General features: G+C 38.4%; 1 protein-coding gene across 1 annotated transcript in view; it reads left to right on the plus strand.

The window, feature by feature from the left end:
• SLC35F1 (solute carrier family 35 member F1) overlaps positions 1–17,035 on the plus strand; it is a 432,278-nt gene extending 415,243 nt beyond the window's left edge. The window contains exon 8 of the mRNA XM_081296206.1: positions 13,769–17,035. Within this exon, the coding sequence (XP_081152332.1) occupies positions 13,769–13,993 (225 nt within the window). The 3' untranslated portion in view covers positions 13,994–17,035. The remainder of the gene's footprint in view (positions 1–13,768) is intronic.
• Positions 17,036–22,403: the final 5,368 nt, after the last annotated feature.

Consider the following 22,403-nt stretch of genomic DNA (forward strand, 5'->3'; position numbering starts at 1 on the left):
AGCCTACACTGACCCCCGGGCTGAGTTCGGAATCTCAGACGGGGAAGGAAGCGAAACAGTCCTACCCCCACAACGGAAACTCCACCAAGGCAATCAGCGGCCACCATCTTGGAGAGCTGAAGTATCCACTGCCACTCTCCGACAGACTGCAACAATAAAACAGGTGTGTGTAACTCAGCCCATCCCCCATACATCAGGGAATTCGCATAAAATCTCTCCTAGGCTTTCCAGGGGAGGGAGTATCAGAGTGAGCCTGCATAAAGACTAGGGGAAATCTGGCCTAGCAGTAGAAACCAAGACTAGCAGGAGAAACCAGGGGACTAGAGGCCAGGCCTTCGCGGCTGGAAACCTCAGGCCCGCCGGCGACAGTTCACCCACTGCCCGCGTAACTGGGCGGTAGGAGAACGCCCGCCCGCCGGCTACCGACCTCACGACTGGGTGGCTAGAGATCGCCTGCCCACTGGCGACAGCTGGCCCGCTGCCTGCACGACTAGGCGGCTGGAGTCCACCCCCCCCCCCCGCTGGCGACTGAACACCCGCCCGCTTCCGGTGATACTGGGTGGCTGGAGACTGCCCGCCTGCCGTGACCGGGAGCTGAAACCAAACAGAGACAGTCCAGTCACACAGCCCCATTAGGACACCCCAGCAAGGAGCCTGGGGCCCGCCATAGGAGAGTAGTGACGTCACTGGAGCTCGGCCGTCGGAATTCCTTCCCAGCGGAATCCACGTTAGCAGGCACAGTTTAACAACCCAAACAAGAAACAACAGAGTAATACAGAACCAAAACAAACCTATAGAAGAGAGCAGAAACACGGCAATCAAAAAGAGCTGGAAAGTAACGTGGACAACATGAGAAAACAAGGGAAAAAAGGATTACAAACAATGCAGGACAACTTAATTCTACAGGAGGACATAGACACATCAGAAGCAGGGATAGGGAAAGAACTCAAGGCATACCTAACTCGAATGGAAAGGAATATTAGAGAAGACATGAGACAGCAAGTCCAAGCAATAAAAGTATATTTTGAAAATGAATTAAACAAACAAATTCAAATGGCAAAGAACGAGCTCTACCAGGAGATAGAGATCTTAAAAAAAATCAAACAATAATCCTAGAATTGCAGGAAACTATAAACCAAATTAAAAACTCAAACGAGAATATTACAAACAGACTTGATCAAGTAGAAGTCAGAACATCAGATAATGAAGACAAGGTTTATCAACTTGAAAAGAATATAGTCAACACAGAAAAGATGCTTAAATCCCACGAGCAATCTATTCAAGAGATATGGGATGTCATAAAAAAACTAAATTTGAGGGTCATCGGGATAGAAGAAGGCACAGAGATTCAAACCAAAGGAATGGACAGCATATTAAATGAAATAATTCTAGAAAACTTCCCAGAGATGAAAGATGAAATGGATTGCCAAATCCTGGAAGCCTACAGGACCCCAAACATTCAAAACCGTAATAGACCAACTCCAAGACATATAATTATGAAGATAGCCAACGTACAGAACAAGGAGAGAATATTAAAAGCTACGAGAGAAAAGAGGCAGATTACATTCAGGGATAAACCAATTAGGTTAACGACTGATTTCTCATCACAAACTTTGAAAGCGAGAAGATCCTGGAACAATGTATTTCAAACGCTGAAAAATAATGGATTCCAACCAAGAATACTGTATCCAGCAAAATTAAGCTTCAGATTTGACAATGAAATTAAAATCTTTCACGATAAACAAAAGCTAAAAGAATTCGCAGCAAGAAAACCAGCACTGCAAAGCATTTTGAGCAAAATACTACAAGAAGAGGAATCAAAAAATAGTGCCCAAAACTAACAGCAGGAGGTATCTCAGTAAAGGGGGAGGAAAATAAACAAAAAATAAAACTAGCCAAACTAAAATAAATAAAGAAGCATGACTGGAAGTACAAATCATATCTCAATTGTAACCTTAAATGTTAATGGCCTAAACTCACCAATCAAGAGACATAGGCTAGTAACCTGGATCAAAAAAACAAATCCAACAATATGCTGCCTTCAGGAGACTCATATGATAGGAAAAGACATGCACAGGCTGAAGGTAAAAGGTTGGCCCTCGGAAGCAAGCAGGAGTGGCCATACTCATATCGAATAAAATCAACTTTAAACCTAAGTTAATCAAGAAGGATAAAGAAGGACACTATATACTGTTAAAAGGAACCATCCACCAACAAGACATAACAATTATCAATTTGTATGAACCAAACAATGGAGCTGCAATGTTCATAAAACAAACTCTCCTCAAGTTCAAGAGTCAAATAGACCACAACACAATAATTATGGGTGACTTCAACACACCGCTCTCGCCATTAGACAGATCCTCTAGACAAAAACTGAATAAAGAAACTATAGAACTCAACAACACAATCAATAACCTAGACTTAACCGACATATACAGAATATATCAACCATCGTCAAGTGGATACACATTCTTTTCAGCAGCACATGGATCCTACTCAAAGATAGACCATATATTATGCCATAAGGCAACTCTTAGTAAATATAAAGGCGTGGAGATAATACCATGCACCATATCTGATCACAATGGAATGAAATTGGAAATCAATGATAAAAGAAGGAAGGAAAAATCCTATATCACATGGAAAATGAACAATATGTTACTGAATGATCAATGGGATACAGAAGACATAAAGGAGGAGATGAAAAAATTCTTAGAGATAAATGATAATGCAGACACAACATACCGGAATCTATGGGACACAATGAAAGCAGTTTTAAGAGGGAAATTCGTTTCTTGGAGTTCTTTCCTCAAAAAAAGAAAAAACCAACAAATAAATGAACTCACACTACACCTCAAAAACCGAGAAAAGGAAGAGCAAAACAACAGCAAACGTAGTAGAATACAAGAAATAATTAAAATTAGAGCAGAAATCAACGAAATTGAAACAAAAAAAAACCATTGAAAAAATTGATAAAACTAAAAGTTGGTTCTTTGAAAAAATAAACAAGATAGACAGGCCCTTAGCCATGCTAACGAAGAGAAGAAGAGAGAGAACTCAAATTACTAACGTACGGGATGAAAAAGGCAATATCTCAACAGACACTACTGAAATACAGAAGATAATTAGAAAGTATTTTGAAACCCTATATTCCAATAAAATAGAAGATAGTGAACATATCGATAAATTTCTTAAGGCATATGATCTGCCCAGATTGAGACAGGAAGACACACACAATTTAAACAGACCAATAACAAAGGAAGAAATAGAAGAAGCCATCAAAAGACTACCAACCAAGAAAAGCCCTGGACCGGATGGGTATACAGCGGAGTTCTACAAAACCTTCAAAGAAGAATTAATACCAATACTTTTCAAGCTGTTTCAAGAAATAGAAAAAGAAGGAGCTCTTCCAAATTCATTCTATGAGGCCAACATCACTCTGATCCCAAAACCAGACAAAGACACTTCAAAGAAAGAAAACTACAGACCAATATCTCTAATGAACTTGTATGCAAAAATTCTCAATAAAATTCTGGCGAATCGAATACAAAAACATATCAAAAAACTTGTGCACCATGATCAAGTAGGATTCATCCCTGGGATACAAGGATGGTTTAATATATGGAAATCAATAAATGCTATTCACATCAATAGACTTAAAGACAAGAACCATATGATCATCTCGATAGATGCAGGAAAAGCATTTGACAAAGTACAGCATCCCTTTATGTTCAAAACACTAGAAAAACTAGGGATAACAGGAACTTACCTCAACATTGTAAAAGCTATATATGCTAAACCTCAGGCTAGCATCATCCTAAACGGAGAAAAACTGAAGGCATTCCCTCTAAAATCTGGAACAAGACAGGGATGCCCTCTATCACCACTTCTATTCAATTTAGTTCTCGAAGTACTAGCCAGAGCAATTAGACAGACAAAAGATATTAAAGGCATAAAAATAGGAAAAGAAGAAATTAAATTATCGCTATTTGCGGATGACATGATAATATACTTATCAGACCCAAAAGGGTCTACAAAGAAGCTGCTAGAGTTAATAAATGAATTCAGCAAAGTAGCAGGATATAAAATCAACACACATAAATCAAAGGCATTCCTGTATATCAGCAACAAAACCTCTGAAATGGAAATAAGGAAAACCACTCCATTCACAATATCCTCAAAGAAAATAAGATACTTGGGAATCAACCTAACAAAAGAGGTGAAAGATTTATACAATGAAAACTACAGAACCCTAAAGAGAGAGAAGAAGATCTCAGAAGATGGAAAAATGTACCCTGTTCATGGATAGGCAGAACTAACATCATCAAAATGGCGATATTACCCAAAGTTCTCTACAGGTTTAATGCGATGCCTATCAAAATCCCAACGGCGTTTCTTGTAGAAATAGATAAAGCAATCATGAAATTCATATGGAAAAACAAAAGACCCAGAATAGCAAAAGCAATTCTAAGCAGGAAGTGTGAATCTGGAGGTATAGCGATACCAGAGTTCAAACTGTACAACAAAGCAATAGTAACAAAAACAGCATGGTACTGGTACCAAAACAGGCAGGTGGACCAATGGTACAGAACAGAGGACACAGAAACCAATCCTCAAATTTACAGCTATCTTATATTTGATAAAGGGGCTAAAAACATGCAATGGAGGAAGGATAGCATCTTCAACAAATGGTGCTGGGAAAATTGGAAATCCATATGCAACAAAATGAAATTGAATCCCTTTCTCTCGCCATGCACAAAAGTTAACTCAAAATGGATCAAGGAGCTAGATATCAAATCAGAGACACTGCGTCTGATAGAAGAAAAAGTTGGCTCCGATCTACATATAGTGGGGTCGGGCTCCAAATTCCTTAATAGGACACCCATAGCCCAAGAGTTAACAACAAGAATAAACAAATGGGACTTACTTAAACTAAAAAGTTTTTTCTCAGCAAGAGAAACAATAAAAGAGGTAAATAGGGAGCCTACATCCTGGGAACAAATCTTTACCCCTCACACCTCAGATAGAGCCCTAATATCCAGAATGTACAAAGAACTCAAAAAATTAAACAATAAGATAACAAATAACCCAATCAACAAATGGGCCAAGGACCTGAACAGACACTTCTCAGAGGAGGACATACAATCAATCAACAAGTACATGAAAAAATGTTCACCGTCTCTAGCAATCAGAGAAATGCAAATCAAAACCACCCTAAGATACCATCTCACTCCAGTAAGATTGGCAGCCATTATGAAGTCAAACAACAATAAGTGTTGGCGGGGATGTGGGGAAAAGGGTACACTTGTACACTGCTGGTGGGACTGCCAAATGGTGAGGCCAATTTGGAAAGCAGTATGGAGATTCCTGGGAAAGCTGGGAATGGATCCACCATTTGACCCAGCTATCGCCCTTCTCGGACTATTCCCTGAGGACCTTAAAAGAGCGCACTGTAGGGATACGACCACATCAATGATTATAGCGGCACAATTCACAATAGCTAGACTGTGGAACCAACCTAGATGCCCTTCAATAGATGAATGGATAAAAAAAATGTGGCATCTATACACAATGGAGTATTATGCAGCACTAAGAAATGACAAAATCATAGAATTTGCAGGGAAATGGATGGCATTAGAGCAGATTATGCTTAGTGAAGCTAGCCAAGCCCTAAAAAACAAATGCCAAATGTCTTCTTTGATATAAAGAGAGCAACTAAGAACAGAACAGGAAGGAAGAGCATGAGGAAAAGACTAACAGTAAACAAAGGCGAAAGGGGGGAGAGAAAGGGAGAGAGAAGGGAAAGCATATGGAAATGGTAGGAGACCTTCAATGATACACAAAATTATAAGAGGTTATGAGGGGCAAGGGGGAGGGAAGAAAAAAAGGGGAGAGAATTGAACAATAGCAGAGGAGGTAGAGAGGGAAGATGGGAGGGGAGGGGAGGGGAGGGGGGATAGTAGGGGATAGGAAAGGTAGCAGAATACAACAGTCACTAATATGCCACTGTAAAAATGTGAGAATGTAACAGATGTGATTCTGCAATCTGTATTTGGGGTAAAAATGGGTGTTCAGAACCCAATTGAGTCAAATGTATGAAAGATGTTATATCATGAGCTCTGTAATGTTTTGAACAATCAATTAAAAAAAATTCATCAAACCAAGTGAAATTGTCTGTCATATAAAAGAGAATGGCAGAATCCATTTTTAGCTCTCTATTGCTGTACTCATGTGTGAAATTATCCATAAGGGAAGATATTTGCCTGCAAAAGAAACTTTATCAGCCTAAGATGTGATTGGCTGCATAAATTATACTGCCAAATAAATTGGTTTTGCAAACCAAATATAAGGCCTCATAAACCAAACTGGGATTGTGTTCAGGGCAACAGCCTTGGCCTGGGTGACAGTCAGGCACACAGACAGGAAAGGAACCTGGTTGCTGCTTCCCTTCTTTTTAACAATTCAGTGCTCAAGGGATACATTTTTTAAAGTGTTAACTCTTAACAATGCCTTGCTTTTCTGATATGGATGGAGAAACCATTGGCATGCTAAAGCACTCAAGCTTTTTTTATTTCCTGGCTTGATTATATTATCATGAATTTGGGATTGGAATTCCCTAGAGAAAGAACAGGCAGTGGGGAGCCAGTATTCTAAGTCTGATATGTCAGTAGATTGTGTACCATGCCCACATTTGGTATTTTCCATAATATGGTCTAGAAGAAAGAAATATTGCAATATTTAATCAGAAAGATTTAGCTTTTTATTTTTTTTTGGCTAATGAGAAAAAGAATAGGAGAAACAAGGGGAGACACATGTAAGATAATAATTGGGGAGTCGGAAAGTATTTGAAAAAGCTCTGTTTCCCAAGGTCATTTATTTCTAGTTTGGTAAACCCAGAAGTCAAACTTTCATATTTTTCATACACTTAATAATAATAAAAATGATCTTGTTAGTTTAGTGCAGAGCCAAAATTAGAAGAACCCGCATGAACTTGTTTGTGTTGGTTTTTCTGTGGAGCCAGGTCTGTCTAGTTTCTATGGCTGAATAGAAACTGGCACTGACCCAGCAGCAACAGATCAGGCCCAGGCAGAGCTTCCATCACAGGATCCTAACCAGGCCACTGCCTACAGCACACCCAGCACCCAGCTCTTGCTCTCCTAGACACATGGCGTGGTCCTCAACCCTCTAAGAAGTTCAGGGAAGTGAGAGATGTGTTTTCATTACTGAACACTTCTCCTTCCCACCCCAGGACATGTAGCAGTTGGCTACTTCCCTTCCAAGACTCCTGCCAAAAGGTCTACCCCAAGATCCACATGTAAAGTGGGGACTCAACAGACCAAGGATTTCCCTTTCAATTATTCTTCACTAGAGCAGCCACACATTTAATTTATGATTCACTCTTTAAAAAAAAAAAAAAACAGGGGTGTTTACCACTGAGCTAATCCCCATTTCTTTTTATTTATTTATTTATTTTTTTATTTTGTGAAAGGGTTTTGCTAAGTTGCTGAGGCTGGACTTGAACTTGCAAGCCTCCTGCCTCAGCCTCACAAGTAGCTGGGATTATAAGTGTGAACCACCACACATGACTTGATTCACTCTTTCAATTGGCATTTTACTTTATTTATTCACTGATGGGTCTTTATACCACTCTGGTATCCAGCATTTCCAAACTGGCAATCTGTTTCCATATCAAACAGAATCGGGCTATGTATTAATCACTGATAGATGTGCCAGTTGATTTACATTTCTATGTGCATCTTATATTACACACTTTCCTGAAGGCAAATACAAGGGGGGCATGGGAGGAACATTTTGTTTTGCATTGCAAAGAATGTTTAAGAGAGTTTTTACAAACTTAATTAAAAGTCTATTTTTTCCCAGCCACAATTACCTTGTTAAAGTTATGGAATTCTATATGGAATTTCTTCCCAGCAGCTCTTGAGCCCACATTTACCAACCAAGGCTGCATAACCTTGAAAATAACCAGTCACTGCCATTTATTGCTCTGCTTACCCACGGTTGCATTGATTTCTAAAGCATCTGTTAAGTTTGCAGATTCCTAGACTTTACCATCATAGATGTTTTCTACTGGAGTTAAAAATATGGGAAAGTGCACAATGGCACATGCCTATAATCCCAGTTACCCAGGAGTCTGAAGCAAGAGGATTGCTAGTTTGAAGCCAGCTTGGGCACACTAGTAAGACCCTGTCTCAAAATTAAAAATTAGTAATAGTTAATATAAAGGACAAGGGATGTAACTCAGTGGTTCAATCCCTGATTGGGGTGGTGGGGAACAGAGACAGAGAGAGAAAAGGAGGGAGGGAGATAGAATTTAATTAGATTGGTGCCTTTTAAAAATTTATTTCTTTATTTTACAGTACTGGAAATTGAATTCAGGGCCTTGTCTGTGCCAGGCAAGTGCTCTAGCACTGAGCTCTATCCCCAGGCATTTTTAAAAAGAACAACTAAAAAGGAAATTGGTATCATGCCTACATATTCATCATATATGTGAAATGCTTCAGCATTAAAAATCATTTATATTAGTGAACTTTTTTTCCCCTGGAACAAAATGATGAGTTGGGGAAGGAAAGACCAAGCACCTCACACCATGGCTCAAGGACAATATTATTGTTAAAATTCTGAGAATACATTGCCTTTTGGGACTCCATTTGATCTGAGTCCACTGTTGAAAGAAGCATACCATTTGGAAATGCAATAATGCTAACTGTTGATACTTGTTCCTGAACTGAGAAAAACAATTTAAAGGAGGAAAAATTTATTTTGGCTCATGGTTTCAGAGGTTTTAGTCCATAGTCTGTTGGCTCAGTGCACTCCCCAGTAACCTACTTCCTCCAACTAGACCCAACTCCTACAGTTTCCACTACCTCCCAATAAAGCCACCAAATTATGAATCCATCAGTAGATTAGCCCACTAATTAGATCAGAACCTGTAATCCAATCACCTTCCCTGCATTTGGGGACCGTGTTCTTCACACATGAGCCCTTGGGGTACATTTCATATCCAAACCATAACACTTAGAATAATGCTTAGAAATTTCTAATAAATCTAGAAATATCCTTAACATCATTTCTGTTCTGCCTCCTTAAGCAGTTCAGGAACAAGTTTCAACTGTTAGCATTACTGCATTTCCAAATGGTATGCTTCTTTCAGTGGTAGACTTAGATCAAATAGAGAACCAACAGGCAATGTGTTCTTAGAATTTTAACAATAGCATTGTCCTTGAGCCATGGTGTGAAGTGCTTGGTCTTTCCTTCCCCTACTCATCAATAGATAGACTTGAGAACACTCGGGGGCTGGAAAGCATTGCCCTTCATTCATCTGTGGTGCATAAGATACCAACGATGATAATGTTCCATCAGACTCCTCCCCTTCTGTCCAGAAAAACAAGTGTTCATTATTGAAATGCAAGTTCAGAAGGCATCAGGTCAGCAGCAGGAGCACACACAGTGGTGTGTGTTGCACTTTGGGTAATAAGGAGGTTTCGGTGTAAGTTTGTGTGGCCCAAAGATGCATGGTGATCAGGAAGATGTTCCTGGTCAAGACTGTATAAACATGTTCAGGGCTACCTGAAGACTCTTCCTCTCTTCCTACTTTCTGCTCAGTTTTGCTGTGAATCTAAAACTGCTCTAAGAATGAAGTCTATTTTTAAAAAAAAATTGTACATTAAATTCTCAAAACACTTTTTCAAAGAAGATAAACAAAAGACAGAACACATTTTTTAAAATCCAATTCTGCAGTCCTCTTTTGTCCTGGATATATAGATTTTTTTTTTACATATATCATTTCTCTTTCTAATCTGACCCTGCCTTCTACTGTATTATCTCTTGAGCTTCCTTGACTCTTCAAGGTAGGTCTAGATCTGTCCTTTTTTCTCAAATAACTCCAGGAGCTTTTCTCCACTCTGCTTTCCCTTTCCCCCTTTCCTAAGAAAACTCACTGAGTACTCTTTCCCAATCCTTATTCGCCTCTCATGAGTAACAGTTTCTTTTTTCCACTGAATCTTTTTTAAGATATATAAACTGTCATATGCCTGTTTGTAAGAGCTAAGTCTTGAGTTTTTTATTATCCATTAAATCATCAGTTGGTTCTCATCGTTAATAAGTACAAGCACTTATTTAGCAAAAATGACCCAAGTCCAACATCAAGAACCTACAGTTCACAGAAGCATATACCATAAACAGTCTCCTTTAAGGTGCACTTGCCAGGAAATAAGGTCAAACTAAGCCTACCATACCAAGTAGCTGATGTATACTAGTCAATAAAAGTTCAGCTTAAATGAGTTTCCCTGCCTAGTTCACTTTATTCCCCTCTGAGGATTGCCCATGTTCTCCTCTGCCAACCACTGCTGTTTTTAGTCAAGCAAGAAAAAGAAAGCTGCCCTTAAAAAATTGCCCTCTTCCTCACATATCATAGTTGATATATTTATAAATGTACTTGGAAAAATGACTTTCAAACCATGTGATTATTCTACTTGTTTAGGTTTAAGTCCATTGAAGTCTTTAGTTTATTAAAATTCAACTTAGATGTTTAATGCCAAAAATAAAATGAAAATTTTGTCTGTCTTTAATGATGTGCCAAATACCACATTAATTGAATAGCAACCATATTGACATGCCAGCTGTCTAAAAGCTAGGTTTAACTACTCCTAGTTGGAAGTTAAAGAGTTTGTACAGACTTATTATCAGCCTTCCAAGTCACCTCCTTTACAATGAATTGTATCCCGATCAAATTATTTTAAGCAACACACAGAAATTCTCATTTACGGTAGCATTTTCTGACCTTTTTTTCACAAAGACCTATCGAAATGGAAAATGCAGCAAAGCAAACATTGTCTGAAGAGTGGTAATGTTAACATAAGGCTCATTCTTTCCCAGTTTCTCCAGACTTATGTGCAGATAAAATGCAGGCTGTCATGTGCCTGTATCTCGGAACACACAGCATATTCTGAGGGCTACATTTGGTTGAGGGAATGACCACACAGTATATTCAGAGAGCAGCCCCTCAGTGAAGACAAGCCTCCCCCAAATCTTGCCTTTTCTGAAACGCTGAGAGAGCTTTCAGTCCTCACTGAGTGTTCCTATCCTCTTTGCTTGAGAAAGGAGAAATAAGAATTTCTTTGCAGTTAACAAATTAAGCAGCCTAGACTGCACAAAACTTTTGTTGAATGGTTTTTCAAACAAATGCTGAACAAGATAAGTGCACCTATCTAGAACTGGGGGTCATTCTATCAGGTACCCTGATTAAATTTCCTTTTGTACTGTTAAAAATTAAAGAATGGGGAGATGAAAAACCTTTCTTGTTTTAAAACATCAGGACTTTCTGTCACCATTTGTAATGTTCAGAATTTATCCTGATTCATCATGATGCTTGTCTGTCTGCTCCCTTTTGGGGGAAGTGAAAACTTTCTCTACCATCTAATAATAAATTTCTTGGGTAACTTCCAAGATGCCACTGTTGTATAAAATTTCATGCCATCTATCTTTAGAGCAATCTTAGAGGGAATTCTGTATGAATTAAATAGAAATGCATTGGAAATACAATATGTGTTGTTCCAAAGCTGTGGCACAAGAAAGCACTCTCTAGCGGATTTTTCACTCAATCTTATGGTTCCATGTCCTTTTAAGTGGTACAAAAACAATAGCAACAACAATGAAACCAACAGAATGACTGCTACAAGATAGGTACTGTGATAAGTGCTTTTCAGGCTTTATCTTACTTGATCTTTATAACCTCCTACACAGTAGGGGCCCTTGATTGACAAGGAAGCTTGGACCTGGAAAACTTAAGAAAATGTTCCATGGTTATAGCTAGAAAGGAATAAAGCTATGATTCCAGTTTGGTGGTGGGAATGAGCTTCCATTCTTAATCTCTCTACCTCCACCTGCAAGAAGAGAGGCAGGCTCATACCTGAGACCATGCAAAGTTTCATACTTGACCTGAAAAGACACACGTAGAGTTTTGAAAGTGAAAGTCATTTACAAAATATTTGAAGTGATCTTATAATGTTGGGAATGAACCCATTTAATGTACTAAAGTTCCTGATAAAGGGTGGAGCTCTTGAATATAGAATTTCAGGAAGCAAATTTGGGGTTAAGTAGGTTTTCTGAGTTAATGATCTTCTTTCCTGATCATTTTATTTTACAAATTCATGAATCAAAGAATTAGGCACATTTCTTTGGGGAAAACTGAATTAATTATTTCAAGTTAATTAAGTGAAGCTATTTCAAGCTGAGTCTAGTTCATAAATCCATCTGAAGAAGTGTCATCATTTGGTTGGAATGTGAAAAATAAAGGAGTTGGGGGGGTCAGGGCAAGGACTGCTATAGAAAGAAAATCAGACCTTTAGTCTTAGCAACCTTGTTCCTGCAGAAAGCAAAAAAAAAAAGTGAACAAACAGTGTGGCAGGGACTTTTAGCTACAGAGATACCTTTTTTCTGTGTCATATTGCAAGACTGCCTTTCCTATTATTGAACCACCATTTATAGCTATTTCTTTAGCTCTTTATTTTAGCCTCATAACCTACTGGGTCATTTTCCTATTCTCCTTTCTTCCAGCCCCCAATGAATTTTTCTCTTTTTATCAGTTGTTATTTCTTCCAGAATTGAGCATAAACAATACAGTAGGAAATAAAATTGATCCCTTTCTCCCATGGATACAGGAAGTGACCAAGACTGGGTTAATAGCTATTGACTGAAATGAGCCTTGACACTCTATAAGTGTGCTGTATTGCTTTTGTGGGTCTGTGCCTCTGTTTCTCATGTGAGACTCTTAAGGCCTTGGTGGTCAAGACCAGCCATATTTTTCATTTCTCTTTCCTCAGAATATAATTCAATGTTTGATACAGAGAAGGCATTGCAAGAAACTATTCATTGAATGAAGGAGTGAAACAAGAAAAATGAAAACACTCATCTTGTTCCCTTATCTCCCCTAGTGACTACTCAAGTACTTCCAGTATAACTGCTGGAGAAAGTCCCAAAGTTGTAATTTTTCAAAAATATGTGAATTCTTGGGATTTGTATAAACCAATTACTCCCCCCCCCCCACACACACACACACAAACTCCATGAATTGTCAAGCAAGCAGTTTCGGGTAAAGAATGCTATCTGGACAATCCTATTTGGTTTGCTTTTTGATTAGCAGGGCAGGGATGGAATGTTGTACTGTTTCTTCCTCTCAAAGAATAATCTAATCTTGCAAAAAAAGATAGTTACCAAAGTCAATAGTTGTTCCTACTGAAAAGACAGATAATGTCTGCATTGGATTATGGTGAAACCAGAGTTCCCTGATGCAGCTGTCAGTGAGGGGTTCCTTGTTTATGGCTTCATTACAACTCTAAACAGAATATCTGTATTTCATTTGGGTTTAATGAGGCCACAAATAAGCAAGTCCTTATTGAGTGATGCTGGGGATTTTTTTTTTTTTTTTTTTTTTTTTTGCTTTTAACTTGATGTATTTTAATTTGTGCTTAACTAGCTCTCCCAACATACCAGGTACTTAGATTGGCACTTTAGAGACAATTAGCTAAGTGTTCCTCTTATTAGCCACAGGGTCTAGAAAAAGATAAGGGGAATCAATAAGACCAAGCTAGTTTAGGAAGAGAAAATTCACTTTTCATCACATGTATTGGCCAGCCCATCAAGCTGCCTGTTCATAAGGAAGCAGCTCCTCCTGCCTCACTGGGCTTCATTAATGTGGCAGTCTTTCTGCTCTGGCTGCTAAATGACCTTGCTGTTGTGTTTTTAGTTTTCAGGACTTTATCTCCTGTCTTTCTTCACCATCCTTATCGGGCTAGTGCTGTACTCCTCCACCTCCACCTACATAGCCCAGGACCCCCGAGTGTACAAGCAGTTCCGCAATCCTTCAGGACCTGTTGTGGACTTACCAACCACAGCTCAGGTGGAGCCTTCAGTCACCTACACCAGCCTGGGCCAGGAGACAGAAGAGGAGCCCCACGTTCGTGTGGCCTAGCGGGAGGCCCACCCTGCCCACTGAAGACAGATCAGTGGCCATGTGTTTGCCCATCATCTCTGTATTGTACATAGAGAAAGGTATTTATTAGGTGCAGTTTACATAGGTGGACTGCAAGGTAGCAAATCCTCCAAAAGCTTGTAAAAGGAACAAGCTGGAAATCACTGGAGATATAGGCTCCATCCACCTGACTTGGAGAGATGCCTAGCTAGTGCGTATCCTGATCACAACCCCCCTGCATTAATTATTGTGAATATTTTTGAATCAAAAACAAGTATTATTGTTATTATGATTTGTATTATTATTGTTACTGTTATTACACTGACTTTCAGGAGGAGGTTTTATACTCCCAATAGGAACTATTGCCAGACCCACATGTAGTCAACATAAATCCCACTTTTCTATGGCAAGCCACTTTTTAAGAATCATACTTTATTTTTTGCACAGACTCTATGAGTGATGCATGCCACAGGAGCTCCACCCCTGAGAAGTTTCCTTATCCTAGGGACCTGGTGGCTAATGGTTTCCTCTGTTACCTGTTGGATTGCCTGCTCAATAAGTATTTTGTGCGGTGACCCTTGTGGGGAGGGGCAACTGACCATATAATTCTCTATTCTAGGAATAGATATAAAACAAACATTTTAGCCTTTTTATATTTCAATCTCTGATGACTCCAGGCCATGCCTTTCTGTTGTGCCATGCGATTCTGCTGATCAAGTCCCCATAATAACAGGACAAGGACTGTTCCATTTCTGTGGCTTTTGGGAAACCCCAGAAATAATAGCATTTGTGTTTAGGGTTAGATATGTTTTTTTAAAACCTTTCATCCTCTCCCTATATCCTTGCTTCAGGATAACAATGAATAAATCTAGGGGAAAAACAATTTTCCCCCTAGATTTCCCTACTAATAATGTGGAAATTATTCAAGGCACTGGAAAAAGCCATGGTCCTCTGCCCTCCTAATTATATGGAAGCCTTTTTGAAGTACACCAACATGGAAATTATCTTTGCTGTGGAGTATCATTGGTTATGCCACCTCCTAAAGTCAAGGTGCTGATGTGGAGCAATCTCTAATAATAGTTCAATTGCTCTGGTCACTTCATAGTGGTAATGATGTCACCATTGAAAAAGTCTGGCATTATGGTCATATTTGGCATCCATCCAATAACAGACTATATTGACACACATTCTTATGGATATAGAGAATATTACAGTGTCCTGATAAGGCTTTGAGTGATATGTCACTAGTCTAATCTGTTGCCCATAAAATAGCCCTTTTTGCCAAACACAGGAAATGAAGAACCTTTTTGCCAAACACAGGAAATAAAGAACCCTTTAACTTAGAATAGATTCTGTGTGGCAGAATGTGAAGTGCTCTTTGAATTTGGCTAACCTAAATACCATTCAAAAAAATCTTCAATGGAATATCAGGATTTGTATAAATGTTTATGAAAATTTGGCAATTCAGATAAATACATCCTAAGCAAGCAAGGCAAAACACCAGTGGGGTATCCATAGAGGACAGAGTAGAGCCTGAACAAGACCTTAATATGGTGGGCAAACTTATCCCCTGCTCCTGCTAGCACTCCTGTGGCCATTTTACCTGACTTATACAGTGTGGATGCTCCTGTCCCAGGAGATGGGAAGAAAAATGATCTTCTCTAATGTGTAGATTTCAGGGTCAGTTCAGCTTCCTTAAAAATATGTTTCATTTTCTGTGGGGGGAAAAAGGTAAATGTTAAGGTTACATCAAATCTAAACACCCTTGTCAACATCTGCTCTCTGCTACCTTTTAAACCAATTAAATACCTTTCTCTGAATATTTTGTCCATTCAGATCTGAAGACCTTTAAAGACTGTGGTTTTATTTTTGTGTTTACATTCCTTTGGTTTGCATAATTTGCTTGATTTATTGCATTTTTAGTATTTATTTTAAGCCAAATGTTTTTGTCTCTTCAATTCATTCTTATGACACTAATTTGTAGACACTTAGTAGTCTTATGAAAAGCAAGTGGCTGAAACTATTTCCAAGTCTACTCAGTGGACTGGAATTATTTTTTAATTTAAATTTCCAAAATGTTTGCAATCAACTGATGGTTAAAGGTCAATACATGAGTTATTTTATAGGATATTTTAATTGACTCCATTGAATGGAAACCAAGTGTGAAGGTCAAGATGAATTCACTGTATACCTTTATCATTCAGTGTCCTTGTAATCAGACTTCCATGTCACTGGGTTACCTCACTGTGTTGGTTTGTCTCCATTTAGAAAGGCTGGTAACACATTGAATTGTCTAAGATCATAAGCTCCAGACTGACCCTTAAGGGGGAAAAAAAAGTAAAGAACAAATTCTTTTTTTGTGTGAAAACATTGGTCCTTGGGGAGTGGGGTGGGATATGGGAATAGGGCGATATTAACTCTAGCCGTTTAGTTTCTGAGATTTCATAACCTCAGTAGACACCAGCAAAACTTTCAGCTTTTCAATCCATCACCACTCTCTCCTCAACAAAGAAACTTTAGCAACTTGTATAAAATTTGATTAAGAGCAAACCACAGCTCTCCTAAACCCTGCCAGAGATGAGTAGTGGTTCTCATTCCTCAATGAAAACTTGCACTGGGGACCGATCTTGCCTTGGTCACACCTTCCCACGGCTCCAAACTCTGAAACACACACATCAAGGGAGACCAAGCAATGGAAAAATTTGCACCACTGAAAATTTGTCTCATGAAAATGTTTCAATGTTTAGTTTAGATATTGCTAACTTGTGCTATTAACCTTTTGACAAGCGTGTAGTATTATTTGTTTTGGGTTTATTTTTATTTGTAACCATCTAGTAGTCCCCAGCTAGCTGCCAGTACAGATTTTACCCCATGGGTAGGATTCTATTGTTAAGCCACATAACAAAGCACACTAATCCTGACACTGCAGATGAAAAATATGAACCAAAAAGCAAATTTACACTGATGAGTTGAACAAACTGTCCATTTTTGATATTTGCATGCACCCCTATGGACTGGCTGTGGCAATGTAATGCCTGTATAATGTTTTCAAATAAAAATAAATGCTTTATGAAAGCACTGAGTTCTTGGTTTTCTTGTGTTTGTCTGTACTATGACAACCATGGAAGCAGCTCCTCTGGGATGCTAGAAATAGCAACCAAAGTAGATAGCTGGGGACAAGTCAAAATAAAAACCAGAAAGAAAATATTTCCAAATTAGGAAGGGCACACTTGGTTTCAGAACTATAGGTTCGAAAGCCAAATTAAACACATTTTTAATTTACAAAGTTAATTATTTAGCAGGGTACTTAATAAAGCTCTAAGGCTACAACTTCTAAGCCCATGTTTAAAACACATGTAGGACAATATAAATTTACCCCTGAGAAACAGTTTCTCATAAAGAAGAAAGTTCTGCATACCCTTGGTACAACAGCAGACCCACGGATCAGCACTCTTCCAGAGAAGGACATTTATAAAACAGGGACTGCCCACAGTTCTGCTCAGAACCTGCAGAGTCTTGTAAACATCACTCCGCCACTAACTGCTATCACCCTACAACCCTGAAAGTACCAGGAGTAGATGGTAAATACATTCACATTTTCTTGTCATTTGCATTCATAATCAGTCTCTCAAAATTAAATGAGCCAAGGTGACTGTGTGTCTGAGACATATATTTAAACTATTTTTTAAAGCATTCATTTTTCAGGAAAAAAACTAATAACCACACACCAAGTGCTTTTAAAGTACTATGTAAAGTGCTCTTCAGTCAAGATCCATCATGATCTGCTTTAATAAATAGTTAGAACATGTACTTCACACAATTTACTTAAAAAATGATTCACTCTTTAAAAAGGATTTTTCTTTCAGAAATATAAATTTAAGTACTGTTTAATTCTGCTTAGTAAGCTCTTTGATGGAAGATGAAATACAGTTGATTTCAGTCCAGTCTATGTTCAAATGTCCAGCAATTCCAAAAGATTTGGGTCCAATTAGCATACACAATAAATGTACATGTCATGTTCCATTCATTTCCCCAATGAATTTTAATTAAGAGAAAGAACTGAGTTTCTTAGTACTTGAAAGCTCTTGCAATGGTAAGATAAGGAAGCACTTGAATGATTTTCATAACTCTTAACATGAGAGAAAATAGAAAAAGACATAATAGTAGGCAGAAAGGATGTAATTTATTATCTTGTCTTCATGTTCCCCAGGAAAACAAATTTGCTATATGAAATTACAGGATTTGAAATCAAATCCAGCTTACCTATTTTCAGTGCCCAGCAAAACATGCATATGGAAGCACTCAGACATCTTATTTTAATGAAGTCTATCTTCTAATCCATAAGTTCCAAGGACAAGGATAAGAAATTCTTTGACAAAAATCTTGTTTATTTGTTTGTTTGTTTTCCTACTATTCTTGAGGACTTTGTTTCTGCAAAATTCCTGTTCTTGGAAAGGAATAAATCACTGTGTTGACCGAAATGCTTCTCAAGAATTGTTTTAAATCATTTAAAAGCAATGTTTGGTCTTTCAGGTTCAGGCCTGGGGTGCAAACATTATTTGCAAATAATGTTTTCAACTTATACCTTTTACACAATCTATTTACACAATCTATTTTCCTCTCTTTCTTTTTTCTTTCATTTCTTCTCTCCCCCACACACTTCCCTTTTCCCCCTTTCTTCTTCCTGAAAGCATAAATAGAAGGCTCACTATGTGCTACCTAGGCAGGGCCTCTGACCCTCATTCTCTATGTAGTCAAAACTGTTTAATTCTAAAAACATTATAATACAGCTGGAAAGCCTGACCCCTACCAGATGACCTTTGATCAGCACCTGAAAGGACAAGCCATTGTGCATCACTTTTCAGACAGCCTCCAAACACTACTGCAGCCTGATGAACAAGGAAAACTAATGCTCAGAGGGAGGAGATCTCTGGGAATAGGCTCTTAGATTATGGCCTTCCATCTGGATGGCCAAAGGGCTGGTATAGATAAGATAAACATCTGTAAAAACATGCAAATGAGCTCCTTCCCTAAGTCTTGGAGTTAAAAGTAGAACTAAACCCACAATGTTTGAAAGATCACATCAGGATAAAGGTGTTACTTTACACAATGGAAAGTAATATTCCTGAACTCATTGTTCCAAGCTGATGGTATAAGCTAAAAAAAAAAAAAAAATGTGTTTGGTCACCTAACACATGCAGAGCTACAGTAGGGCATGAAGTAGGCTAAGCACACAAACCATTAAGTGAAAGTGGACACTTTTAACAATTATGCCCAGACAACAGGGAAAGGCCACCCCAGGTGGACCTGAAGGGTGATCACGTGGCTTTAAGAGATAAACTGGTACATCCCTTCCCATGGCAGGTTGACAACAAAGTGGGAAGCCACATCTCCCTGCCACTAAGATGTCACAGTCTGAGGTAGAACAGCAGGATGAAGCTGACCACCTGCTCACAATGGGGGAACTATTGCATTCCTATTCCTGGAGAGCAGCTCTGGCCTTAGCTCCTATCTTACTGTTTAGGGTTCCTGCTTGGAATCATCTATGGCCAGGGGTGGTGGAGAAGAGAGAGGAGCTGCAATGGCAATATCTCAAGCGTCATCACTACTGTTTCATTGCAATGTGTGAAACAAAAAAGAGCAAGAGAAGGAGCTTAAAGAAGGCAGTTTTGCTGGAAACATTCAAAAGTAAGTTATGGTGGAAGCCAGCACACCCATCCATGCATTTCAAGAAAGGATGAATGTCAAATAAATGCATGTGTGAATGAATGCATATCCCTCATGGTAGAAAGGAGATTCCTAGGAGTTAAAGAATAGAAGCCTTATGGAAGTGGATCTAAACTGTTACTCAATATTGTTCCAACCATGCCCATGATACCATTTCTAGCATTTTGGACTAATAATTTGAAACATGGGGCATAAAACCTATTTTTGTGCAAAGTTGGGGTCTCCTCCTTGCCTTCTTGGCCTTGTCTTTGTGGTCAAGAAGAAACATTTGCATAATACCTGAAGATCTGGTTTGATAAATTTTAAGTAATAGTAATAATTGTAGTTTCACAGATGGTTGGCCCGTTTCCAATTTCACAGCAAACTAGAAAAGGATTAGAAAATCTACTTGTTCTTAAAATGACTACTGTTCTAAATGAAACTTCCAGAGAGAGGGGAAATGGTCTAATCACTGGAATAATCAAAACAGTCTCATTATGGGACTCCCTGTGAGCTTCTGTTTGAATTCTCTAATGTAGTTTTTGGCATTAAATAGGATTTTAAAAAGCTAAATAGGTCACACATGCACACAAATGGTTGAGTGAATCGCATAACTGCTTTATGTTTCCAAGATTTTGCCTATCAGGCTGCATTTTAATTAAAAAGAAAATTGTCGGGGATAGAAGACAACTTAATGTGGAGAATTTGGTGTCTGTAGTTGAAGGCTATGATTTCACTTTGCATTCAGTTTTCAATTCATAATTATAACTTCTAGCCAACAAAGAAGTTTGCTTTCATTTAGCCACAAGCTTAGACACAGAATTTGAAAACTAAATGAACCATGGGAGATTGTTTATTGTAATTCTTAAGTGAGGTCATTTTAAGTCATGAGACGGGTTTAGTTGGAGGAGAGATATTTAGTCATGAGAAGCTATAGCCTTAGTCACCCTGGTAAAATTCTGCAGGTAATACAATAGGACATAATTACTTAGTTAGAAACTGTCCTGTGATCACTAGAAATCAGGATCAGAGAGCTAAATATAGATCCTTACCATCAAGGAGGCCAAAGTAGCTTTGCTTTGGGAAGATCCCTATTATCAAGCAACTCTTTAGGTGTAACCTCAAAGGGAGAAGAAAGAAAAAGCACAGTGCATCTCCAAGGCAAACTGTCTTTGTCTCCAAGATTGAATTTTTCTGAGAAAATTTGCATGCAGGAAATTATCCCTCAATTTATCCTACTCAATGCACAAGTGTAGCAAAGACATTTGCCCATGAGATGCTCCAAACCAGAAGCACTGCTAGAGCTGTAATAGTTGATCTGTCCCTGCTGAGTCCAGTATTGAGAGCTCACTGCTTTCAAAAGGACATTTCTTATCTCCGGACTTGGCACTAGCAGTCCCTGACTATATGCTCCAATGATCTCTTGGGTCAGCATCCATAGTGAGTCTGAGATCCTTGGAAAACAATTTGGTTGCTGCAGAATGAAGGCTAAACTCGACTCTAAGGTGAAGGAGCACTTATTTGACTCCTGAATATTAGAGCAATATGAACCATTCAGTTAAGCAGCCCCTGTGATATAAGGATATGGGAAAATCAAAATCTTGGAGCAAGAAGTCAAGATCATTGAAGCTTTGAAATTTTCAAAATGAAAGTTGCCCTGCCTGCCCTGAGGAATGCATGTTGCTCTTCAGACTGACAACAGAGCCTCTTTAGAGTGACCTCCTACTTATGGTTTAGTGAAGTTTTTTTGAAAACTCTACTGAGCAAAAATGTTCATGTCTGGGCTGAATGCACATTTGTTTTATTTACTTATTTTTCTACATTTGTTTTAAAAGATGGAGTAGAATTAAGCTTTTTAAATATCACACTGCATATTTATTAAATAAAAACACTCTAGCTCCTAAATGACAATAATTTTAAATTAAAATCATGGCTTTAAAAAAATTAAAAATTACTATTTTTTCCCAATGTTTTTACTTTTCAACACTGCATGATTCCTGCATTAGCAAAACACTGAAATATCTTGTTGCTGCTAGAGTTGGCTCAGGCCATTGGTCCTGAAAATGAACCTTATTTCCTTCATTGGGATTGTTAGCTGCTTTAATTTCTCTTTCTCATGCATTTTTACTCCCAATGTTTCAAAAAAATATTCTTACACTATTCTTTAATTCATCCAAAGAAACAGTCTTGAGGGGAAGTTATGACCAGTTAGAATAATGTAGAGGCAAGAATGAATAGCAAATAATTCTGACTTATATGCTACCTTGATTATAATAAACCGAAAACTTTCCTTACATGTTTTATCCTTAGTAAAAGAAAACAGTAAGTAAAAATGTTAACTTTAGAGATGAAGATCTGAAAAATGAGACCAAGTTCGGCTCCCAAATCAATCTAAATGAAAGTTTTGGTTGAAGTCTGATATTTTGAACCAACCCAAGTTCTATCCATGATTGACCCACTTACAAAAAAATGGAAAGGTGTAGATGGAGTTCTGGACAGACTTCATTCAGCTCCCAGGGTCAGCTGACCCTTATGGTAAGACAGGCACCAGCAAAGCCATATGATCCTATGGAATCAACATTGAGATGGTAGGAAAAGGATCCAAGTTAATTAAGATTATCCAGACAACTTACATGAGCCCATGCTTATTCCTGACAATGTTCCTTTTGGACTCACTGCTGGGAATCCAAAATCTATCTCTAGG

This window comes from Spermophilus citellus, assembly GCF_964194105.1.
Source record: "Spermophilus citellus genome assembly, chromosome: 5".
Classification (NCBI taxonomy): Eukaryota; Metazoa; Chordata; class Mammalia; order Rodentia; family Sciuridae; genus Spermophilus; species Spermophilus citellus.